The 26,295-nt window shown below is 45.6% G+C and overlaps 2 protein-coding genes and 1 long non-coding RNA gene across 4 annotated transcripts in view; 2 read left to right on the forward strand and 1 right to left on the reverse strand.

The window, feature by feature from the left end:
• The window catches only part of THSD7B (thrombospondin type 1 domain containing 7B), a 653,838-nt gene that overhangs the window by 352,092 nt on the left and 275,451 nt on the right, over positions 1–26,295 (reverse strand). The window contains exon 6 of the mRNA XM_061608903.1: positions 8,730–8,885. Within this exon, the coding sequence (XP_061464887.1) occupies positions 8,730–8,885 (156 nt within the window). The remainder of the gene's footprint in view (positions 1–8,729; positions 8,886–26,295) is intronic.
• LOC133376553 (uncharacterized) lies at positions 5,778–25,830 on the forward strand. Its single transcript, XR_009760523.1, has 3 exons — positions 5,778–5,971; positions 23,552–23,727; positions 25,667–25,830. It is a non-coding gene; the product is annotated as an uncharacterized LOC133376553 (long non-coding RNA).
• On the forward strand, positions 15,387–19,238 carry LOC133376552 (uncharacterized). 2 transcript variants are annotated; one of them, XR_009760522.1, is made up of 2 exons: positions 15,387–17,513; positions 18,237–19,238. XR_009760522.1 is itself a non-coding variant. In XM_061608904.1 (2 exons), exon 1 carries the CDS (start codon positions 15,873–15,875, stop codon positions 17,340–17,342), a length of 1,470 nt encoding a protein of 489 aa, XP_061464888.1. In that variant the 5' UTR covers positions 15,387–15,872; the 3' UTR covers positions 17,343–17,387; positions 18,237–19,238. The 2 variants fall into 2 exon arrangements, 1 of the variants encoding a protein (XP_061464888.1); XM_061608904.1 differs by having other exon boundaries at positions 15,387–17,387.

The raw sequence follows: 26,295 nt of genomic DNA on the forward strand, positions 1-26,295 counted from the left end.
CCCTTATGACTGTGCTATTGATTTAGTGCCAGGGGCAAGCATCCCAGCTGGGAAAATTTACTCCCTTACAGGGCCAGAGAGAGCAGCTCTGAGAGAGTTTTTGGACAAAAACCTGAAGCGAGGATTTATCCATCCCTCACAATCCCCCGCAGGGGTCCCCTTGCTGTTCGTGAAGAAGAAAGGAGGTGAACTCAGACCCTGTAATGATTACCGTGCCTTAAATCAAATCACCATACCTAACAGCTATCCATTGCCCTTGATTCCGGAGTTGTTAGACCGACTGCGTTCTGCAACAATCTTCACGAAATTGGACTTAAGAGGAGCGTATAATCTGATTCGAATGAAGGAGGGGGGTGAATGGAAGACCGGCTTCAACACCTCTTATGGTCAATTCGAATGCCTGGTAATGCCTTTTGGACTATGTGGAAGTCCTGGCGTGTTTCAGAAGTTTATGAACGAAGTGTTTAGAGACCTCTTGGACCAGTACGTGATTTGTTATCTGGATGATATTCTAGTGTTTTCAAAGAACCAGGAAGAACATGATCAACACGTGAAAACTGTGTTGAAAAGACTGAGAGAGAACCACTTGTATGCCAAGTTAGAGAAATGTGGGTTTGACTTGTCATCTTTGGACTTCCTTGGATACCGAATCTCGGCAGGAGGAGTAGAGATGGATCCAGGAAAAGTGAGTTGTGTATTGGATTGGGGCCAGCCGACCACCAAGAAGGACGTACAGCGTTTTTTGGGATTTGCCAATTACTACAGAAAATTCATCTCAGGCTTTTCCAGGCTAACAGCCCCCCTTACTGACTGTTTAAGGGGAAAAGGAAAGTTTCAATGGACAGAGAATGCAGCAAGAGCTTTCGAGGAACTGAAAAGGAAATTCGCATCCGAGCCTATTTTGCGTTTTGCTGACCCTACTCGCCCTTTCGTCGTGGAAGCGGATGCTTCAGACCTAGCCATAGGAGGGGTTCTTTTGCAGCCAGGCATGGACGGGAAGGAATTGTATCCCTGTGCGTATTTCTCCAGAAAATTAAAGGATGCCGAAAGAAATTATACAGTGTGGGAAAAAGAGCTGTTAGCCATCAAGGACTCATTTGAGAATTGGAGACAGTATTTAGAGGGAGCTCAGCATCAGATAGAAGTACGTTCTGATCATAAGAACTTGAAAAGTCTGCAAACAGCTAGGAAGTTGAACCAGAGACAGATACGTTGGTCTCAGTTTTTCGCCAGGTTTAACTTCAGGATTACCTACCATGCCCATGCAAAAAATCAGAGAGCAGATGGTCTATCTAGACAACCGCAATACAAAGGAGATGAAGTTGGCAGGCCCCCCGCCCAGTACATTGTCCAGCCGGAGAAGCTCATGTTGGGATTATGCCAGCCTTCGTGGGAAGAGGAGCTCAGGAAGGCACAGCAGGGGGATCCATGCATGCAACAATATATCCAGGGAATTGAACAGGACCAGGATTCAGAAGTAAGTTTCCATTGGAAGGATGGACTGTTGTGGTTTAAAGCTGCCAGATATGTGCCAAAGGGGGACCTAAGACTCAGAATTTTACGTCAATGTCATGACTCTATCACGGCTGGGCACTTTAGCATCTTTAAGACCATTCAGAATGTGGCTAAGGATTTTTGGTGGCCTCAAATGCGCCGAGATATCGAGAACTATGTAAAATCCTGCTCTGTCTATATGTGAGCGAAAACAGACACGGGAAAACCGGTAGGTTTGCTTAACCCTCTACCCACGCCGACCGAACCCTGGAAGGACCTTTCCATGGATTTTATAACTGATCTAGTGAAGTCACAAGGAATGACGGCAATATTGGTCATAGTGGATTCATTGACCAAAATGGCACATTTCCTTCCTTGCTCAGGAGCCTTAGAAGCTAGAGAAACGGCAAAACTGTTTATAAAGGAAATCTATTGCTTGCATGGATTGCCAAATAGCCTAGTCTCGGATCGGGGAACTCAGTTTACAGCTAAATTTTGGAGAGCTGTTTGAAAACAGCTGCAGATGGAGTTAAAACTTTCTTCAGAGCATCACCCCCAGACAGACGGACAGACTGAGAGACTTAATGCTGTTCTGGAAAGGTATTTACGTTATGTGTCTTACCAACAGACTGACTGGGTCTCATACTTGCATTTTGCAGAGTTTGCTTATAATAATTCTTTGCATACCAGTACTGGGCAAACACCTTTCTTTGCTAATTATGGATTCCACTCCAAAGCTTTCCCTAGCAGTACAGGGAGTATGCCTGTACCGGCTGCAGGGGAATTTCTGCAGGAGCTTCAAGCAGTGCAGCAGGTACTGAAACAACAATTAGACGAGGCCAAAATGGAGTATAAACGAATTGCTGATCAACATCAATGGGAGGGCCCCCCTTCAAATAGGAGACAAAGTATGGTTGTCTACCCGCTTCCTCCAGATGCGGGGAACATGCAGGAAGCTGCAGGATAAGAGAGTGGGGCCTTTTGAAATAGAGGCGCAAATCAATCCAGTGGCTTATCGTCTGAAATTGCCAGATACTTTTAAAATACACCCTGTGTTCCATTGCTCCTTGTTAACGAAAGCAGCCCCTCCCAGTGAGTTAAGACTGGCGGAATCTCCAGGGCGCCGTTAATAGTGGATGGGCAATCTGAGTTTGAAGTGGCAGAATTTCTGGACTCAAGGAGAAGGCAGAATAAACTACAGTATTTGATTCACTGGAAGTGTTATGGACCAGCCAACAGGTCATGGGAAAATGAGAGCGATCTCCATGCTCCGGACTTAGTAAAAAACTTTCATCAACGGTTCCCACATCATCCCAAACCGACAGGTTGGGGGGAAGCACAGCATGGGAGAGGTGATGGTGTCGGGATGCAGGATTGGGGCCCTGATGTTTCAGACGATGAAGAGAGGGAGGGGGTCATTTGGCCAGGGCCGTGTGAAGAAGACGCAGAGGAGGGGGAGGGAATCTCAGAGATAGAACTGTCTGGCAGCAAAGACCTTGAAGGTCACACAGACACATATCCTTCCCAGGAGTTTCCCACACCCCCTCCCCCTTCGAGCTTAGAGCAGTTGGAGAAGGAGGGAGGGCAAGGGGGAATCCAGCCTCCTCCTGACTCAGGGAAAAGCAAAGAGAAACAGCCAGACGGTTTAGGCCTTGCCCCCCCGCTTTCCCCCATACCGGAATCAGAGTCCTCAGAAGGGGAGGGAGCAGTAGCACCTCCTTCACCACGTACAAGGAGACAACAAAAAAGACAACAAAAGAAGGGGGAAAAGAGGAGAGTGGATGAGAGCACTTTAAGGCGGAGTGAGAGAATTCGCGCCCAATTGCCCCCTTCTTAAGGGACAGGGGAAATAGTGGGTCCTTGTTCTGTCAACTCTCTTTCAAGTCGCAGGTTATGTTTCGTAGTGAAACTTCATGAGAAGGCGTAGTCTTTGTCTGGATATTACTTCAATAAAAACTGAATTGCTTTCACCAACTGGTCTGGTTCCTGAGTCCCAACCTGGATACGACACCCAATCTATGCTTTGGCATGACAGGAACAATCCTTGAGCTCATGCACCCCTCCCCTGCTCTGATTTTCTCTCGCAATTTCTGATCCTCAGAAAACAGCTGGAGATATAGGAACATGAGCTCCCCGTGTATCAACAAATGCAAAAGGGAAGAGTGAACCTACTTACCATGCATCCCCTGGGATCGAGTGTCATGAGCCCTGCAGTTCAGGATCTGGATTGGGGTGGCAGTGTTTGACAAACAAGAGGGAGGAGGCAGTGGTAGCAGAGGAGACGAGTGAGCTGGAGTCAACCAGAAGGGAGGATGAAGACTCAATCCCCTTGACTCAGGATGGTAGGGATGGGAAGATGGATTCTTTGGCTTTTGTTCCCAACCCCAGGGCATGATGCATCACTGGGTACCAGTGAAGCCATTGACTTGATGGGAGGGGCGGCAGAGCAGGAGGAGAAGAATGGGGGCAAGTCTGTTCTGTCACCAAAGGCTTGACACCAACTTAGTCAGTGTGAGCAGTGGTAGCCCACTCATACAAGCACCTGCCTCCAAGCACAGTCTTTCTGTGCAGGGTGACAGCCCCGCAAGTGAGCTCACCAGACCTCGTTCTTTTAATGCAGAGTGGAAAGGGCATGGAGACTTGCTGGGACATCTTCATTGCTATGGTCCAGTCTTGTACTCCAGACTCTGCTCTTAGACTCTTGATTCACGACCCCACTAACCTGAAACTCCACTGAACCCGTATTGAGCTTTCCTGAATAAATTTCTCTCTGTTACTTGAAAGAAAAGACTTGTCATGGTGTTTTGGGATGGGAAACATGATACTGAGGATGACGGTGCCACCCCACTCAAAGTCCAGGTCCTGTTGGCTTCCACTTTTAACCTTCACACATTGGATGTGAAAGTCTGAAGCAGGCTTCTAATTGTGTTCAGCTAACTATGCTTAGAAGCCTCTCTGTGCAATCTGAGTTCCTGAGTGCAGAGAGGCTTCTGAATATGTTCAGCTGAACATAGATAGAAACCCTGTTCAGACCTTTACAACTCAACACACAAAGATCAGAAGTGAAGTGGGAAGGATGGGGACAGGGGTGTAGTGGCCCAGAGTCTCAGGGGGCCTTAGACCCCTTACTGATTGGGACCAGGGTCCCTATGTCTCCAGTGTCCTATGAGCCAATCAGCATGAAAGGAGAGTGTGTTAGCCACTGAAAATAATCTTCTTATGTGGTCCTTTGTCCTCTCCTACTGATTGGAGCCAATCAGAGTGAAAGTAGGTGAGCCAGCCACTGAGAAGACTCCTCTCAGTAGCTAACACACTCTAACACCCTCCTCTTGCATGCTGATTGGCTCCTATGGACAGCTGTTGTTCTGGGAGAAGGTACACGTGGGAAGGACTGTGGAGCGTGGAGATGACAGAGAACAAGCAAATGAATGAGGGGACCTAGGTTTGAGGGTGTGTGGCATGATTATCATGAAGCGACCATGTACTTCTGAATTTGTCGCTACACTGCCAGATGGGATTATTAAGAAAGGACAGTATATGCTGCCCTGTGGCTCCCACATGAGATTCCAATTCTAATGACACCTAAATAGGGCTCAGGAAGAAGAAAACAGAGCACATGAGGGAAGGAGGAAGTGTGCAAGCCAAATGGTGTGTTCATGAGACACCCAACCATAGTTTAGTGTAGCATTTGAACAGAGCCCAAGCCAGCAATATGGGCATGAAATATAAACAGGGGTCCCCAACTATTTTGGGCCCAGGGACACATTTTGAAACCTAATAAAATGTTGTGGGAACCACAAAGTACCCATTTCACAGAAGAAAACATGGTGATTCTCAGATCTCCTCTCCCACCCCCCTAAAAACCCAGGCAAATAAATAGAAGACAGAAAAGCACACAACGGCTCCCCAAACAAACAACAACAACAAAACTGTTTTAAAAATTGGCAGGGACAGGAATCTGAGGGAGAAAGGACACTAATTCCCTTTTCCTATAGATGACTGTCACTTACTTAGGGTCATGAACTCAAGAAGTCAGCAGCTATGAAGCTGGCTTGGTCCAGCTCTGACCAGATTGTAACAGACATTTTGGAAAAAGTAAACAATTTGTGACTGGCTACTGGAATGTAGAAGGGTGGGGAAAGAGGTAAAGTGGAGATCGGGTAAAGAATGTCACAGTATTGAGTTGAAAGTATGTGATAGGTTGAGAATATGGTGCAAAGTGACATATTAAGGAGTATAAGTGCCTTTGCCAACTATGCTGTGTCACAGAATTTCCTGCTTTTCTGTCCTGCAATGCATTGCTGAATAAATCAGTTTTTCTTTACTCTTTGGACTAACACGTGAGCCTCCACGCTTGGACCCTTAATTGGCTAATTTTCCCCCTACAATTTTGGTGTGAAAAGTGGGATGCATGGAACTCTGGCTGATCGGTGCATGGGCTGGGGAATCTAGGACCCCTGGAAGGTGCCATAAAGAGGTAAGAAATCCTATTTTGAAAATCTCCCTGGGATTCCTGTAGTCTCCCCTGGCTAGCCAGAGAAGTCAGACTAGCGGTAAACACTCCCTATGTTATTTTGTACTATAGTCCTAGAGTAAAGCATTTTTCTCCCTGACTGAGATTTGTTGTGTTGAGTCTTTGGGGACTCTGAAGGCCCAGACATGGTGTACGTGAGTCAGCCCTCACCGAAGGGGCTTTGGCCCTAGGTATAAAAACTGCAAAAGATTCTGACTTCTTCTGAATACTGACTCAACTGCTGTTTGCCTAGACTGGTAAGGAGGCATTTCCTGCTTTGACTCTTGCCTTTGGATTCGGCCCCATTGTTTTTTCTCTGGTCAAGAAAGGAACTGTTTTCTGACCTATCAGTCAGGGATGGCTGGACTTTGTCTTCCTGACTACCTCTCTCCTTTCTGTCCATCCTGTGGAGAATAAAAATGGCTGGGAAGTTCTCTTGTCCGGATCCAAAAACACCACTGGGATACATGTGCAAAAACTATGGCATATGATTGGGATCAAAAACTGGCCAGACACTGGTGGACCTGGCCCATAAATGGAATGGCTTCACCTATGCCAACCCTGATTTACAGTTTCCGGATGAAGGAACTTTCGAGTGCCAAGGGAGGTGTCTGAAGGCACCATGAAATGCCCATAGGCATTAGCTTGGGGATATGAGCAATACAGGAGTATGCCTATTTGAGGCTGTGCTACAGGTTGATACTCAGTCATCTCAGATATTTAAATACAGCTTCTTTGAATAAAAGATATTTAGCTATAAAGTAGTCAAGTCTGAATAAGCCAGAGAAGTGAATGCAGTCAAGCCTAGGGTCAAACTCAGTTGATTCAAGCAGTTAAATGACTTGAAACCTACTTTCTTATTGGAAGCTGAACAATTAAAATAAAGCAGACTACTGGAGAAGAAAATAATTAATCTGCATTATGAAGTAATAAGGATTTGACATTCTGCATTCTTTGTATTTGGACCTCTTCTAACTTTATTCCTGATTAAATCCAAAGATTCCAATATAAAATTCAATTAAAATGTTGCAAAAGATAAGAAGTAAATATACAAACAACTCACTATGTGCAGCCCTGTTCATGTATTAGTCTTTTGTAGGGTGCTCATGCTTTCAAGATGGAGCAAAACTATGTTTCTTTCTCTCCATCACCATTGCAATTTAGTTCTCTGATATCGACACTTTGAGTCTACAAAGGCATGTGTGTTGTTTGGTGGTTTACTTATTTTAGAATAAAGTGTACACCATTCCACTAGTATGACATCAAATGTGCAGGTCTCAAAGTCTTAATAATTCCCCAAATAACAATATATAATAAATGTACCTTAGTTCCTTATCCTGTTTGCTATCAAATCCCTGATTATACAGCCACAACAGCTTAGAAGCACTTGTTACCATATTCTTCCAAACTACACAAGAAGTGGACTGGACTGTGAAAGACCAACTCAAACTGTGTTTGCATTTTCACAAACTTGTAGGGCGATACAATATCTCAGAGAGGAGGTCAGGTCTCCTGCTCCCCTGGAGCATTCACAATGGCTGCCCAATTTCCCTGCTTTTTAAAGTTTGATAGAAATATCTGTTGGCTATAAGTATGTTCTTAATGTGCAAGGGTTTTTTGTCTATTACTGAATGAACTCATTAGCTGTCAGGACATTTGGCCTACATTTATGAGCCAATGAGACTGAGCAAAATGTTCTTTAACTGGCCTATCACAACCTCACTTTTTGATTCTCTTGTCCAGAACACAGACACTTAATCATAACTGTAAACCTATGGCCTATAACTGCTTCCTTGGCAATAGGAACAGATATGTTGACAGTTGGCAGGCAGCCAAAGGTAGGCATCATTTACAAAACAACTATTAGGCCTCAATAAGAGATAACATTTTCACCTCTCATAGTTTACCTCTGATAATCATAACATTATTATATCACATAATATACTTATTTAGACATTTCACAACACCATTTTAAACATCTGTCCAGAGTTCTAAATTCTCCACAAGAACCCATATGCATAAACAGCTGCTCAGGCTGGACACAACTGGGAACCCTGCAAAATCAGGTGTCCCGGCTGCATGGAATCCTTAAGCTTGAGCAGCTACTGACATATATAGGTTCCTTATAGGAAACCACGCACACTGCATAGTGTCACAGGATGGAGAGTATGTGGCAACATATCATCAGGGTGAGAAGTATGACCCTGCTTCGGCTTGAAACTGGGAGTATCCTATCCTGGAAGTATCATATGAACAGGTCTTTATGTTACAAAGGAAATTAAGAAGTCACCTTATACTAAGTTAGGCCATTGGTACAGCTAGCTTAGTATTGTCTACAATGACTGGCAGCCACTTTTCCAGGGTTTCAGACGGAGGGCATTCCCAGTCCTAACTAGAGATTCTAAAGATTGAACGTGGGACCTTCTGCATGCAAAACAGCTGCTCTACTACTGACTTCTAGCCTTTCCCCTTATATTACATTTTAATAAAATGAAGCAAATAAACTACAGTTAGAAAATTATGTAGATTTATTCATATATATAATATATAATATTATATATATATAATATATATACACACACACACACACACACTGTGTGTGTGTGTGTGTGAGAGAGAGAGAGAGAAAGTGAGCTACAGTTTTTACAAATAAGTTGCCATTTGATAATGTAGCAAGACCCCCCACCTCCCAAAACTGTTAGAAAAAAAATTCAGAACACACCTTTTTTCCCTTGATTATCTTGGCAGTTTTCATGAATGCAAGCTCCCCATGTCGACCAGGAAGAAACCAGACATTCAGGAGGACATAGAATATTGCACAATTGGGAAGCTGGGGGAGCAGGAGCGAGACACAGCTTTTTTTCAACAGGTCTAGTCACTTAAGAAGGAAAAAATGAGCGAGAGAGGAAAATACACAGATTACTAATAGCAGAGTGTTCTGGAATGCAGTACAAATATATTCTCCAGCAACAATCAAAATTATTTCAGAATCCAAGCCAGCAATGATGAAATAAGCACCATAATTAGTGCTCCTGATACAGCTCCACATTACATTTGAATAATCTATTTAAATTAATGGGATATAATGTTCCTTGGTTTTTATTATGGATCATAATACACCCTGTCTAATCTGGAAAAAGAATTATTTAACATATGAGAAGACCTTACTACTTTTGTAATCTATAAATCTATCCTTGTCCTTACTGGTATGATATCAAGAGAAAACAGGTTGATATGGTGATAAGAGGAGAAAGATGGTCAAAGAAGAGCCTTACTGACTGATGAGGACAACAAAATGGACAAAACCTAAAACATGGTACCTACATAGTCCAAAATGTCCTGAGTACTAGAAATATGTCTTCATGAACATTGAGATACACACACACAAAAATGGCACAAATGGAAATTATGAATGTCTATGGGTTGCATCCATTTACATCTTTGCAAAAATGTGGAAAACATCTGATTGTAGAAGATGGGGGATCCAATTTTTGCTAACCCCCTCTCCTTTAGCCCTCCATCCCATATCCCATACTGTCCTAGAGCATTCCCCAAACCTTAGAAGAAACTTTTCAGTGGGGATTAGTGAAAATAAGCTAAAGTGATTTCTACTACTGCAAAGCCACCTTTGGATACTACCCTATATCTTTATGTCATATATTTGGGACTGAATAAAACTTATCTCTATGGTTCAATATGACAGCAAGTTTCCAAAGAAACCACAAGATGACTTTCATTCATGTGACAGTACAAAGTTGTCTAATGGCACAGGAGTGCAGTACTAATGACAAATGTTGTACATTCTTATTAATATATGTATTTTCCCCCCTGATAATTATCTGACAACTTCAAAATTAGCTTTGGCCATATGCCTTGTTATACAACTCCAATTTTATACACAACTTAAGGGTAAGCTGGATAAGTAAAGTTTTGATTCAATGTTTTCATGCTCAGAATTCCAGTGCACACTAATGCACATGATTATATGGGGAAAGTTGAAATGCAGAAATGACAAGGAACAACAGGAGTTTTTTAAAACCCACAGAAAACACAGAAAACATCTTATTCCTCAGGCACGTGCAGGATATTACTCCATAATTAAATAATTACCCAAATTGAATTCAAAACTAATGAAAAGTTCTACTTAGAGGAAAAGACTGTTTTCAGGATTATTATTATTATTATTTTCTGAAACAATATTGCCTTTGACATATTCATTTAGGGACTATACCAAGTTGGCAGAAATCCAATTCACCTTACTTCTAAAGTAAATAGCCCTTTTCTACAGGTTCTAAAAGTCAACTGGCAGAAAGTAAAAGATAAATATTAGCCCATTTTAACCATCAAGCCCTTTCAAAGAGTCTCATGCATTTCTTAATATGCCCTTCAGCATTAGGCTTTGCAAAACAATTTATTATTCTGGTAATTCACTGGCAAACAAGCAAGCAAATCAGGCTCACTGTATTTTGTCATCAAAAAGAGATTCAGTTTCATCTATAAGAAAGTAATAGTGGGCATGTTGCTGAAGCCATGTCGCTTGTTTTGACACAGTTTCCCAATGCCTTTTGGCAGCAATCCATTTATTTTGGAGCACACCAGCAATGTAAACTGCACAATATAATAAATAACAAATTCTTGGAGTAAGAAACTAGGCAAACGTTTTCACCTAGTGGAAAATCTTCAGACATGAAATCAAAATGAAAAAAGAATTAAGTGCAACAGATGGGTAATAAATCTTTATTGGAATAATATCAGGGAAATGTTCTTAGCGCAGAACGCTAGTATGAGCCAAACCATATTGGTTACTGGCTGAAGTTTTCTAAAGAACAGAACATGGCTAAAGAACCATTATCAACTCCAACTATTTTCTGAGAAATATAAAATGTGTTACAGGGTGAATATAGTCTGGCATGTACACAGAGAAGCTACAGTATGGAAAGATCCACTACAATAAGGGGTTCTTCCCCTCCCCAAAGGCCACAACAGAAAAACCCTTATTGCATCTTTAACCAGCTCTGCTGGATTACTACCACTAAGGGCGCAATCCAACTTACCTTTCTGCTAGGCTGAGGGATGCCATGGACTCCCGGTGGTGCTGGCAAGCTCCTGGCACAGCTGGGGGACTGCTGGGGACAGCCAGCCCCATGGATGAAGGGCTGGCAGAAGCTCCCAAAATGGGGCATTCCAGGGTGGAGTCATAGGGGGGGAACTCAAATTCGGAGGAAACTCTGCCAGCCAAGAGGCCAGCACAGTAAAAACATTACCATGGAGGCCTATGGGAAGCACTTATTCCCCAGGAGGCCTGTTCATGGGAACCAGCACTTCCTGGCTGGCTCCTGCATGCAGTGCCAGATGGGCCAGCAGCTCGCAAACAGGAGGAGGATCCCCTGGGGCTTTCCTCCGGCTCCTCCTCATTGGCCCCTCTTCCACCTGCTCCTCAGCTTTTGTAAATCTCATAATAATTCCTTGTAAGAACAGGAGCTGTAACATGCTCACAGAGTTCCACTTCTTCATTTCATGGGAAGCTGTCTCCTTTTAAGCAGATGTAAAAGGCTGGTTGCACAGAGATCACATATAACTCCCCGTTTCCCTCATTTCATTTCCAACCCCAAAGTTAATGTGGAAGAAGATATAACTTGTATCTGAGAGATGAATGCAAACATATGAACCTTGAACTTACTATTGAAAAATAACTTTCCAGTCTTTAGTTCACATCTATAAAAAGAGAACCTCTCTGGTTGTAAGGATGGAGTTTATCAGTACTGAAAAGCAATTTGCACCATTATAGCTAAATGATAACAATTTAAATTGGTTGTTAGTTGTACTTTTAAGTTTATATTATATAGTTTGTTATGCTGTACATCACTTTGGGCAGTAGAACAGCAGGATGATGATGATGATTATATAGAAATAAATGCTCACCTAAGGCAAGAAGTGCTTTTACGTAAACAGACAGGGATGTTTTTTGTAAACTGGAAGATACATGGTACTTTTTTCCTTCTGGCAAAATGTACATTGGAGACTTACATCAGGGTTTATGTACGCATATGTGGACGTGGCCAGACTAATAATAATTAGCTTTTTAGGAAGGTGTTTGAATGACTGCTTTAAATTCTTCTAACAGCATCTAGAAGTTCAACATGGTCATACCTATGCAATGGATCCAGAGTTGCACAGAACAGAATTCCACGAACTGGATGTTCCTACAGGTGGAAGGGGGAGGGAATTTCTGCCAATCCCCTGCTCCCCTCCTCACAGCTCCATATCCCAAAAATTGCTGTGGATGGTTGGACAACAGCATTGGAGGCTATAAGGGCAGGTGGGATTGACAAAAATTGTCAATTTTGTCCTCCATCCTGTTTATGGGGAAGGAGTCTCTATTGGATCCATTTGCAAAAGTTATTTGAAAAGGGCTATTTCATTCACGGAACAACAGGTCTGGATCCAACTCAATATGCTTTCTCATCTTCAGGTCACTTGAATTAAATGTCATCTATCCCTAAATTCTTTCTTTTTGTTTGTTTACTTGCTTGACTTTAGAAATAGATAAAACACATCAATTAAGTGCAATTTGGCATGTCTTTCAGAATTTTATGTATAGGTATTATAGTTTTTATATTTAATCCATCAATTAGACACATCTACATTACCTCCAAATATTAGCCTTGTGACTGAAAATTCTATAACATTCTTCCTAAGGAAGATGATAAATTAGCTTAGAAAAATATGCTGATTTTCTGTAGGTTTCTACTTGAATATTTGATACAAGAAGGGTGAACTCAACAATTTTGAATACCAGTTCTTATATAAAACAGCTACTGAACAAAATTAACTGAACTGCCATGCTCGGTCAGTAGGCTTTAACAAGTTACATCTTCACACTCTAATGCTGATGGAGACAATAACATTAAGCAATTTCAGGTCACATGCAAACAGATGCATTGTTTACTGGCAACAGTTATGTTCTCTCACAGCTATTTTTCATTCTTCTGGGAGGTAAATTGTATTCTCACGGATCTTTAACTTTATATTCCCTACAGACTGGGGGGGGAGGAATCAGCATTTTGAAAAATTCACAGAAATATGTAAGAGTTTCTAAGCATCTACAAACAAAGAAATGTGAATGGATGTAATAAAATGGGATCTTCAAGATAGATTGTCCTTCAAGATGACTGTTGGATTGACTTCTCTTTAGTCAATTTTAAACTCCCAAGGCAATGCATCTTGATACCCACTAGAAGAGAAGTCAAGACATGCCAAATATCCAGCAGAAACCTTTGAAATTGTTACCTGAGTTCAAGGTAGGAATAATGTCTATTTATTATAAGAATCACTGTTAGTGATTCTGAATAACATATAGCATAATCCAGAAAACCACTTAAACTACCCCCGTTCCGTGCCGGGACTTACCGGCGAAGGGACGAGTTTTGCGGCCGCAGCCGAGCCGCCATCTTTGTGAGGGAGGCGTGCTCGCAGCGCACTCGTGCGCTGACGTAGCACGCAGCGAAGGGGCGGGGCGGCAGACGGCCATTTAAGGCCGTACCGCCAGCCGCCCACCCTCACTTCAAATTTTGGCGGCATTTTCAAACAGAGGCTCCTGCATCGGCGGTGCGACGAGGCTCAAATCGCCCGCCGACGCATGCGGCTTCTTCGGGCTCCTGCGGGCCAGGCCTTGGTGCGGTGGCGCCGACAGCCAGGAGCGGTCGGCGCGGCTCTATCACTGCGCGGTGCGGCTGGGGCAGTGGCGAGCCCTAGGCAGCTGCGGAGGTGCGGCTTGTGGGAGGCCCCGGTGGGGCAGCGGAGAGAGCCCTAGACCATCGGCCGTCCAGTGGCAGAAGTGCGGTGGCAGCGGCCATCCAGCGGCCATCCAGCGGCGGAGAGAGCCCTCCGGCCTAGCGGCAGCGGCGGGTCAGACAAGGCGGCCTTGTGGCCGCGTTCTTTTTCTTTAATTACTTCCCAGGGGACCCTTGTGGGAAGGTTCTCAGCCCCTCACCCACCCCATAGCAAGGGAGTGGGTCCCAGCCCTATCTTGCACAACACCCCCATTGTGCCGCTTAGGGCCCAGGTGGCCAGGATTGTTGGGTGAGATAAAGGGGCCCATAGGCAGGGGACTGGATTGAGTGGGTCCCAGCCCCATCTTGCAAGGGGCCCATAGGCAGGGGACTGGATTAAGTGGGTCCCAGCCCCATCTTGCACACCACCACCCCATTTGTCGCTTAACGGCCCAGGTGGTCAGGATTGTTGGGGTGAGATAAAGGGGGCCATAGGCAGGGGACTGGATCAAGTAGGGGACACGGTCCACCTGGACTGTGAGGGTGCTGCCCCCCTTGCTTCCGCAACGGACATAGGCCTTGGGGGGTCATTAGTGAGGATAGACCCGGCTATAGCTCAGGATGCCACCCAAAAAAGGCCAAGGTGGGCCAAAAGGGAAGGGAAGGGCCCCCAGGGCAGAGGGTAGACGCCCACCCCCTGCTGCGGAGGATGGGGGACAAGGGGAAGACATACCATGGACCACTATACTGGCTAGGTTAGAAGCCCTGGAGAGGGGCCCTGCCCAGCCGGCAACTAGGAGAACAAAGGAACCACCCCCCAAGCGGCCCCGGGAGAAAGTGCAACGTCCAGTTGGCAGGGCTAACGCTGTGGCTATTACTTCTATCTTAGCGCGACTGGACGCGCTGGAGGCCGGGCCTAGTAGGGCCGCAGCAAGAGCGCCCGGAGCAGAAGCAGGACATGCAGCCCCAGGACCAGAGCCCAGGCATGGGCCTTCAGCAGACAACATAGGGGGTGAGTCTCCCTGGGCAGCACAACAGGGGCAGCCCCAGTGGGGCTGGCCCCCGTGGGGGTTCCCATACTGGCCCTTTTCCCCACCAGCTGAAACCGAGCGGTATGGGCAAGCGGGGATCACCATGGGGCGGGGCATGGTACACCACAACAGCTGCCTCCGCTAGGGGTGGCCTGTGAGCAGGTCTGGCAGGCCACTGCCGGAACAGGGATGGGAGTGGGGGCTCAGCCCTCCTGGTCCCCAGCAGAGGACACTGACCCTCTGGCCTCAGTGAGGGAAGGGGCTATACCTTTCGGGGAGACATCAGCCCCACTGGGCTTTCACCTGCTGCCCGCTACAAAAGAAAAAATTTGGAAGGGGGAGTACGTCGACTTATTCTCACTTCTGTACAGGGAACCAGTGAGGAGGGGGAAGGATAAGGGCGAAGAGGCAGAACCTGACAAGCCCAAGAGGCGGCGCATTGAACGCACTTGGGCTAATTGGTTGCCTGCATTTCTGACATACATGGGGGTGGTGATGCAGAAACAGCCACAGAGGGGCCCTATTCTGATTAAATACCTCGATATTATATATCGGGGCTACTCCGAGTTCCAGGGGGCAGCATGGCTCGCCTATGACGAATCGTTTCGTATGAGGGCGGCCTTTGATACCTCCCTCCCATGGGACAAAAAGGAAGCGGACCTGTGGCTACAGTTTATGTCACACTCCAAGCCCATAGCCGGGGATAGAACGGACAGCGGCCACCTCCTGGCCCACCAGTCAGCAGCAGCTCCTTCCCGCGGGCCTGTGGGGCAGGGGGTTCAACCCCGCCTGCTCTGCTGGGAGTTCAGCTCCCGAGACCGCTGTGGTCGTAACCCCTGCAGGTTCCGACATGAGTGCGCAATATGCGGGGGCCCGCATTCCTGCGCTGCCTGCCCCAGGGGCCACCCCTTCAGAGGTGGAAACAGGGAATCACCTGGCGCAAGGAGACCGGGAGCTGCTAGCGCAGCTCAAGGAAAGGGGCCCCAGTCCAGTTAAACTCTCCGAACTCCAGCGCTTGCAGAGGGTTTCCGGATTCCCTATTTGGGTCCCAGGCACCCCTTCATGTCCCGCAACCTAAAATCAGTGGCAGGTATGGAATCGGTCGTGGGGGAAAAAGTTAGGAAGGAGGTCATGGCAGGCCGCGTGCTGGGCCCCTTTGCGGCACCACCCATCCCTTCACTCAGAGTTTCCCCGCTGGGCCTTGTTCCGAAGAAGGCACCAGGCGAATTTCGCCTTATACACCACCTGTCCTTTCCCCAGGGTGGGTCAGTAAATGACTTCATCCCATCAGACCTCTGCTCTGTCCGCTACACGTCATTCGACTGTGCGGTTCGTATGGTTAGGGACTGCGGGATGGCCGCCCTCATGGGAAAGTGTGACATCAAATCTGCCTTCCGTCTCCTCCCTGTGCACCCACGGGACTTTGAGCTGTTAGGCTTTGCCTTCATGGGCAAATACTGTGTGGATAGGGCATTGACTATGGGCTGCTCCATCTCATGCTCGGTTTTTGAGCGCTTCAGCTCTTTCTTGGAGTGGGCAGTCAGGAGACGGGCAGGCCGGCAATCAGTGGTGCACTATTTGGATGACTTCTTGTTTGCGGGCCCTGCAGACTCGGGTGCCTGTCAGGCATTTATGGAGCAGTTTGCAGGGATGGCGGGGGAACTGGGTGTTCCCCTTGCGGCTGAGAAAACTGAGGGCCCGTCCACTACCCTCACTTTCCTGGGCATAGAGATCGATACAGTGGCCCAATGCTGTAGGCTCCCGCGGGATAAGCTGGGGGCCCTTAAGGGGAAAATCTCAGAGGTGGTTGGGGCAAAGAAGGTGACATTGGCCACACTTCAACAGCTGGCAGGACATTTGAACTTTGCATGCAGGGTGGTAGCACCCGGGCGCGCATTCTTGCGCCGCATGTACGATGCCATGGTGGGCCTATCACGCCCCCACCATCACACACGTGTTACAGCCGCTCTCTGGGAGGACCTGGCAGTTTGGTCCACCTTCCTGCGGGAATTCAATGGGGTCTCCTTATGGAGAAAAGATCGCCTGTTGGAAGTGGAGCTACAGGTGAACTTCGACGCCTCAGGTTCCTGCGGTTTTGAGGTCATTTTCCATGACTCATGGTGTCATGGCAGCTGGCCACAGAATTGGGCGCAGGCTGGCCTAACCAGAGACCTGACCCTTCTGGAGTTCTTCCCCATTGTTGTGGCCGTACACCTTTGGCTGGACAAACTGGGCAATTCCTCAGTCCATTTTTGGTGTGACAACCTCCCCACGGTACATGTCATCAACACCCTGTCCTCTAGAAATCCCAATGTTATGCGTTTGGTTCAAGTGTTTGTGCTCCAATGTCTCCGCTATAATATACAGTTCCTTGCGCGCCATGTCCCGGGTATTGATAATAGCATTGCTGATGCTCTATCATGGAACCAGATGGAGATATTTCACCAGCTGGCGCCGTGGGCAAGGGCTCAGCCGGACGTGGTACCCCCAGCACTATGGGAGATTGGAGGACCGAATCAGAACGGGCCATAAGCCTTTCTGTGGCACCCAGCACTTTGGCCAGCTACCAGGGGGCAGGTAGGGACCTGGCAACCTTCAGGGAGTCCAGAGGCTACACCCAGGAGTGGCCCATCCCCGTGGAGCATCTTATGGAGTTCTGCGTGGAAGGGAAGCGGAGGGGGCTTTCAGTCAGGACCATCAGAGGTAAGCTCTCAGGTCTATCCTTCCTAGGGAAAGCACGGGGCTTTCAGGACTACTCCGGTGACTTTAGGGTACGCCGGATGCTGGAAGGGTGGTCCCGTGAGCGCCCGCACACACCTGATGCGCGCGCCCCCTTTTCCCCAGAGTTACTGTTGGGTCTGCGGGGACAGTGGAGGGTGCTATGTTCTTCCCATTTTGAGACACTGCTATACCACGCTGCGGCCCTCACCTTGTTCTTCGGGGCCTTCCAAATAGGGGAGGTGGTGGCAGGTTCTAAGACGGATAGCTCCGGGCCCTCCAGGTTTCTGATCTCAGCTGCGACTCAGGCAGTCAAAGACGGACCAACGCCAAAAGGGTCGCCTGATTGTGTTATCCCCATGCCAACAGGAGGAGCTCTGCCCGGTCAGGGCCCTAAGCATTTTTCTGGCAGCCCACGGGCTGCAGCCAGGGTACCTGTTCAGGCACAGGGACCTCCAGCCCCTTACCAAGTACCAATTTTGGTCGGTGGCAAAGACAGCACTCCAGCGGCTAGGTGTGGATGCCTGCAAGTTCGGGACACACTCCTTCCGAATAGGTGCAGCTTCCACCGCTGCCCACCTGGGTTTTTCCAAAGGGCAGCTGCAGGCAGTGGGCAGGTGGTCCTCGGATGCATATAAGACGTATGTTAGACCACTAACGGAGATGCATGAGGCCAGCAGCTAACGGCGATGTTGTCAATTTTGGCAGGCCGCTTGGAAAGATCGGAACAAGTGAGCATCCTCCTCTGCGGCCACAGCATGATCTTCTGGGCAGGCCGCAGGGCGGTGAAGTCCCGCATTGGAACGCAGCTGGGGCTCAGTCAGTGGGCCTCAGTGCGGTGGCTGGGACGACGGGGGATGCGTTGGGACGGCCTACCTTGTTCCGGTCGGCTGTGGACTGGGCAGTGCCCCAGGTGCTGGTCATCCACCTGCGAGGTAATGATTTGGGTCTGTTGAGGGGCAAGGCCCTAATCGAACAGGCATGTAGTGACCTCCAGGCCATTGCGCTGCGCTGGCCTGTGGTGCACTTGGTATTGTCCGACATCCTGCCGCGCAGGACGTGGAATTGGGCTGATGACCCACGGGGAATGGACAGGGCTCGGAAAAAGGTTAATAGGCAGATTCAGAGGGCCATGAAGGGCCTGGGGGGGTTCTGTCATACACCACCCAGAGATCAAGCAAGATAGGCTGGAGTTGTTTAGGCCAGATGGCGTGCACTTGACTGACGAGGGCAATGACATCTTCCTAATGGACCTGCAGAGGGGTGTGCACCGGATTCTTATCGGGTGTGGGGCAAGGGGAGACTAAGCAGAGGCTTGTCCCCCTTTTGTGGCAAGGAAGCGCGGGGGAAAGGTTAAAAGGGAAAGGGCAGCTAGGTGACACCTTTAGGCACCTTTGGGGGTGATTGGCGGTCTGGGGGCCTGCAGCTCTGGGCTATACGGCCCGGGGGGGCAGAACACGGGCCGCTTTTGGGGCCAACGTGCCTCATCCACTCAGAGTTTCATGGCTCCGGGGGGCGGTGATGCGGGTTGGACCCCCTACACATCTTCAGGGTGTGGCCGGAGCTGGGGCCTGGCACAGGGCAGCCCCAGGCTCTGGCAAGGTTTGGTTGTCCTATAGCTCCAAGCAGGCTTCGCCTGGATCAGCTGAATTCCCCCGCACTGTATGGTCCCTCTGCAGGTTCATTGGTTATAATTGACTCTGTTTTTAATAAAGTGGCCCATGATTTACCCAATGAACGGTGTCTGTGTTTATTTCGGCAATAGGCCGCAAATGTCCTTTAGCTATCAATATGCCTATTTGTGAATCACATTATTGTGTACTTTCAGCACTTAGTTGGGGAAAACATTGGATCTCAAGCTACAATATGAAACAGTCTTTAAAATAATAGGAACAAATAAGTAAAGAGGTGGCAAATTATGTTTCTCTTAATGGGTATAAATGATAGTTTAAAACAACTGATGGTCCCAATAACAGATGCGGGACTGCAATATTTATTCATCTGTAGCAAGGCAATGGCACTGATCTTCTAAGAAGATACTATTATTTTATTATTATTGTGGTTTATTTTATTTATTGAATTTATATCCTGCCCTTCCTCCCAGAAGAAGCCCAGGTCAGTAAAGAAAAACAAACTAAAACATCTTAAAACCAAGACTTTAAATACTTAACACAAAGCATCTTTAAAAACATCTTTACAAAAATCTTTAAAAACATCTAAAAAAGTAATTCCAATACATATGCAGACTAGGATAGGCTCTCTACTTAAAAGGCTTGCTGAAAGAGGAAGGTCTTCAGTAGGTGCCAAAAAATAACAAGAGATAATGCCTGTGTAATATTTAAGGGGTGGGAATTCCAAAGTGTCAGTGCTGCAACACTAAAGATCTGCTTCCCATGTTGTGCAAAATGGACCTTCTGATAAGATGGTGTCTGCAGGAGGCCCTCACTTGTAGAGCACAGTCATTGACTGGGCATATAAGGGGTAAGGCAATCTTTCAGGTATCCTGTTGCACAGGGCTTTGTACACCAAAACCAGAACCTTGAACTTGGCCTGGTGGCTAATGAGCACCTAGTGCAATTCTTTCAGCAGCAGGGTAACATGCTGGCAATACCCTGTCCCAGTGAACAGTCGCACCACTGCATTTTGCACCAGCTGCAACTTCCAGAGCAGAAATTATCATACCTTTGGACCACTGACCAAGTTTTTTAAAGAGAAAAAAACTATTTCCTACAATCTAATGTCAGTGAAGTCAACAGAAAATAAACAGTGTTGGGAATACCATAGGAGTCTGATAATGAAAGATATAGGGTGGTGTGCTATGCTAGTCCTACTCAGAGTAAACCCACTAAAGTTAATAGACATGACATAAGTTCATTACTTTCAAAGGGTCTACTCTGAGTAGGACTTAGTTGAATACAGCCTATGATATCCACAAGTAAGTGTTGTGGATTCTATTTGGACTTTCCTATTATTATTTATATGCTCCAAGGCCTCCCATACATGAACATCACCCAGAGGACAAGATACTTCTGTGCAGAACTGTGTATATCATCAACTATCAATCCGTGGGAACTTACAATCAGGGCTGTGCAGTCGGTACGCCAAACCTTCGACTCCGACTCCTCTATTTTTCTACTGTCCGACTCCGACTCCTTCATAAATGGCAAATGTATATTAACTAGTAATAACAAATTTACTGTAGTAAAATGGTAGCACAAGGCATTTCATCGCCATCACGTGAATCATCAGGCTAGATTGATAGAACATAAAATAAATTTATTTGATTAAAATTTCTGAACAAGAAAACTTTCCTAAATTCCTATGAAAGTTTTTATTTTGAAGTCGGAGCTGGAGTCGGTACATTTCTACCGACTCCAACTCCAACTCCACCCAAAATTGCTTCTGACTCCGACTCCACAGCCCTGCTTACAGTACGCTTAACATTGGTCCCATTAATGTGCCAAGGGAGGGTGACAATAGAACAATGAGGCAATCAGAAGGAAGAGCTACAGCAGGGTTTGTGTAAAGCCAGGCTGAGCACCTGACAACAGCATTGCTGTCAATGTCAGAAATCAACAGCAGAAGCTATTGAGCTGCATTGGCCAAGAAGATATTAAAGGTCCTTGAGGACTAGTGCACATGTTTGCACTCACCATGAGGAGAGCGTCAAAAGAACAGTCTGCTTATGATGAGCTTTTGGTCTGTCGCTATAACATCTGAGTGGAACATTGTGTTGATTGCTGCTACCATGTGAAGCCTTAATGGTACCACTAGATATTCCTGGTGGTTCCTGGTACTGGCACAGAAACTTCCTTAAGAGTAAAGAAAGAGGAAACATTTTATGCTTTGTAGATATGTATGTCCTAACCTTTCTTCCCCTCCAAGTGGAATCTGGTAAGGCGTTCTTGAATACATGCTGAGTAGAACACAGTTGTATTTATTTATTTATTATTTTATTTATATCCCACCCTTCCTCCCAGCAGGAGTCCAGGGTGGCAAACAAAAGCACTAAAAACACTTTAAAGCATCATAAAAACAAACCTTAAAATACATTGAAACAAAACAACTTTAAAAACATTTTTTTAAAAAAAACTTTAAAAACATCTTAAATAAAAGGGTTAAAACATTATTTAGGGGGGAAAGGCTTTTTTTTAAAAAAAAACGTATTAAAAAGTAATTCCAACACCCACGCAGACTGGGATAGGTCTCGACTTAAAAGGCTTGTTGAAAGAGGAAAGTTTTCAATAGGCGCCGAAAAGATAACAGAGATGGCACCTGTCTAATATTTAAGGAAAGGGAATACCACAGGGTTGGTGCCGCCACACTAAAGGTCCATTTCCTATGTTGTGCAGAATTGAGCACCTGATAAGATGGTATCTGCAGGAGGCCCTCCCCTGCAGAGCGCAGTGATCGACTGGGTATATAAGGAGTCAGACAGTCTTTCAGGTATCCTGGTCCCAAGCTGTATAGGGCTTTGTACACCAAAACTAGAACTTGGCCCAGTAGCAAATGGGCAGCCAGTGCGATTCTTTCAGCAGCAGGGTGACATGTTGGCAATACCCTGCCCCAATGAGCAGTCTTGCTGCTGCATTTTGCACCAGCTGCAACGTCCGGACCAACCTCAAGGGCAGCTCCACATACAGCACATTACAGTAATCCAGCCTGGAGGTTACCAGTGCATGGACAACAGTGGTCAGGCTATCTCAGTCCAGAAACATCCACAGCTGTTTTACCAGCCAAAGCTAGTAAAAGGCACTCTTACCCACGGAGGTCACCTGGGCCTCTAGCGACAAAGATGGATCCAGGAGCACCCCCAGACTATGAACCTGCTCTTTCAGAGGGAGTACAACCCCATCCAAAGCAGGCAACTGACCAATTATCCGAACTTGGGAACGACCAACCCACAGTGCCTCCATCTTGCTAGGATTCAGACTCAGTTTATTGGCCCTCATCCAGCCCACTGGTCCAGGGCTTGCACAGACTCTCCCAATTCAGATGTTATGAAAAAGTAGAGCTGGTTATCGTCAGCATACTGCTGACACCTTGCCCCAAATCTGCTGATGACTGCTCCCAAGGGCTTCATATAGATGTTAAACAGCATGGGGGACAAGATGGTACCCTATGGCACCCCACAGCACAACTGCATCACCCAGTGCTATTCTCTGAGGGTGACCTTGGCGATAGGAACCACTGTAAAACAGTTCCTCCTATCAAAAGCTGCTGAGAGATCAAGTAAGAATAACAGGGTCGCACTCCCCCTGTCCTTCTCCCGATAAAGGTCATCCATCACAGCAACCAAGGCCGATTCAGTCCCATAACCATGTTTGCACTGAAAGGTGCAGTATAAAGACAGAAAGTTATGTTTTGTTCCGTTCTGTCTACAAAACCTTCATTAGAAAATTGCATGAAAACAAGCGTGTCAGAAAACAGCCATTGTATGTTCAAATGTGGCACTTCTGCCACATTTAAAAATGTGAATCTGTTTTCAGCGGCGTGTTGCAATGTAAACCTTTCCAATGGTTACAATCATGGCACAAAGCACTCATCATAGGAAAGGCTGTTTTTGGCCTGCTTCTTATGATGGATCTAATAGACTTTTCAGCCCCAAGAGATGTACAGGGGTAAGGAAAGGGAAGCAGGAGTAATGATCTGGGGTCTGAAGAGAAGCTTACACTTCTTTTGTAGCACTTGCAGTGAGCCCCCAAAAAGTGCTGCCTCTACAATATAACCAGGTGCAAAAAAATTACACAAGGAAATCTGTGGTGTAATAGCCAGAAAATTCAGCAAAAGGAAGATAGTATAAAATGTTTTGGGGGTGAATAACTAAGATTATTTTATTTGTCCCTGTCACTTCAGGTAGATCCATGACATCTGAAAACCAGAAATGTTCTACGTCTGTGATTACCAAGATTTTTATCCTTTTCATGAATTTAAACCCTTATATTTCTGAATTACAGATGTGAAATATGGCAGTTGTACACCCCAAAGATTTGAGTACAATCCTTTTATGTTTTATTTCAAAGGGTCTCCACTGAAGAAGCCAGCTGTTACATATTTATCATCCCATTATGTGGCTTTAATCTTATCAAATCGACTCGCAGAAATGTTTGGTGGTGAACCTACAGATCAATAGATGAACATCCTAACAGTGTAAATTTAGCACAGACAGATTAGAATATATTTATTTCCTGCTGTGAAGGTATGTTCTTTATCAAGTAAATTAGGTCATTTGGAAGAAATATTTATTTTGTACTAACCATTTCCCTTTTGGAAAAAAAATCTACTCACTAGATCAATACGTTTGTTTTTTATCCTGTGACAGTCCTGCTCCCTCTCTCTGAGCAAACAGAGTCTTATTTACTGTATCATCTTTTTACATTACTTGCAATGCCCTTTAGATGTACATCCAGCTGTGTGAGAGCTGCTCTTTTGCGAGTAAATCCCATGTGGCTATGGGCTGCATCTGAATCATATACCCACATGTGTGGGGCCAGTCATGTGGGTGTCTCTCAGAGAATCATTATCACACATTTGACACACACCCCCATGCAACCAGCCCTGCTGGCATGGTTGAAAACAGCCCCAGCCCCATGAGATCAATTCATGAAAGGAACACTGGGGATTCATCTAAAGACACTTGGCTGATTAATGCAATGGCCTTGCGTCACCCTCTTGCCCACAATGGATTTCACCAGTAGAATGATTCCCATTTTCTTTTGTTGCCTACGTTTTCAAGAGAAGACAGATACACCAAGAAAATGCAGAGTTGCAGAGTTCAAAATTAAAGACAAGTCCCTCTGTGATGTCAATGGTGGAAAAAGACCCATTATTTAAGGTCTAATATATATACAGCACAGTTCTAATCAGAGTGCTACTTCCACAAACTAATTGTTTATTTGGATACCACAGAACTGTCAAATTTATTGATAACTGCAACAGAGATGCCAACTGATCCTATGTTAGCTAAAAAAAATAACTTCTGCATATACCCACTTGTCACATTAATACCACATGGCTTCAACATCAGTTTCAGCAAATGAAGCCCTTCTGAACAGTTTCATTTATTTATTTACTTATTTATTAATTAATTATTTGATTTATATCCCACCCTTCCTTCCAGCAGGAGCCCAGGGCTACAAACAAAAGCACTAAAAACACTTAAAAACATCGTAAAAACAGACATTAAACAACATTAAAACAAAAAACATTTTAAAAACATTTTTTTAAAAGCTTTGGAGACTTTTTTTTAAACAAGGTTAATATATATATATATATATATATATATATATATATATATATATATATATATACACATATATATAAGAAGGTTTAAAAGCATATTAAGAAGCAATTCCAACATAGAAGCAGACTGGGATAAGGTCTCAACTTAAAAGGCTTGTTGAAAGAGGAAGGTCTTCGATAGGCGCCGAAAAGATAACAGAGATGGCGCCTGTCTAATATTTAAGGGGAGGGAGTTCTACCGGGTAGGTGCCGCCACACTAAAGGTCCGTTTCCTATGTTATGTGGAACAGACCTCCTGATAAGATCGCATTTGCAGGAGGCCCTCACCTGCAGAGCGCAGTGATCGACTGGGTATATAAGGGGTAAGGCGATCTTTCAGGTATCCTGGTCCCAAGTTGCACAGGGCTTTGTACACCAAAACCAGAACCTTGAACTTGGCCCGGTAGCAAATGGGCAGCCAGTGCAATTCTTTCAGCAGCAGGGTGACATGTTGGCGATACCCTGCCTCAGTGAGCAGTCTCACCACTGCATTTTGCACCAGCTGCAGCTTCCGGACCAACTTCAAGGGCAGTCCCACATAGAGTGCATTACAGTAATCCAGCCTGGAAGTTACAAGTGTATGGACATTTCATCCACAAAACTCTATAGCTGTCACCTCGGCAACAGGATCCTTTCATTTTCACCACAGCAACGGACAAAGGTGGGAGCCAAAACATTTCGCAACAAAAAATAAATTTGTTTTGTTCATCACGATATTATATACCAGTAAGTAAAATAAAGTCAATTTGTATTCAAAATGAACCTTTCAGTCCAAATTCTAGAAACTTTATGTATCTGCTTTGCACTCAGGTGAGCAAGTTACATGAATCACACATTAGGTTTTTACCTGCATTTAGGTATGAAAAATATTCCAAGGAAAAGCACTATCCCTGGAGAATACAATCAGCGAGCCAGCTCTGAGGAACAGCAGAAGAATGTTGCAATACAAACGAGAATCAGATGCAAGTATTTCCCCATAATCCAACCCTACCACTGCTGACTATCTGTCAGCTTTGCTTTCTTTTTGTCATCAAGTATTCATATAGCTAAGATGCAAATGTATTGTTTCTGTATAATTTGATCAACAGAGCAGACTGACCAGAATGTAAAGATCTATTTTTCTAATCAATTCTCTTTGTACATGCAACTTTTCTACAGAAGCATATAGCAAGTGTTCTAGAGGGAAATCCCATTTTACTTTTAACTTTTTAAAACCATCCTTCTATTCTTCATTAAGGTTGACAACTTTCAATTTCAAAAACAACTTCCCCTTTAAGGAAGCAGAACCTGTATGGCTAAGGGTAACACCTGAAGGGAATCTACAGTGTAAGGGAGGAAGCTCAGGGGAGGAAGCTCAGATATATTTCTTTGGGTCAGTCAGAGTTATAGGCTGTGTGGACTCTGGCTGAGTATGGGTAGAATCCCATGTGTATTATCTACCGAAAGCATTTTTATTTCACTCTTCAGCCAAACTCGGGCTCCTAGA

Source organism: Rhineura floridana, chromosome 2 (assembly GCF_030035675.1).
Source record: "Rhineura floridana isolate rRhiFlo1 chromosome 2, rRhiFlo1.hap2, whole genome shotgun sequence".
In the NCBI taxonomy this organism is placed as follows: domain Eukaryota; kingdom Metazoa; phylum Chordata; class Lepidosauria; order Squamata; family Rhineuridae; genus Rhineura; species Rhineura floridana.

Coding starts and splice junctions, on each gene's coding strand:
- LOC133376552 (XM_061608904.1), top strand. CDS start 15,873: ATGTCCCGCAACCTAAAATCAGTGGCAGGTATGGAATCGGTCGTGGGG.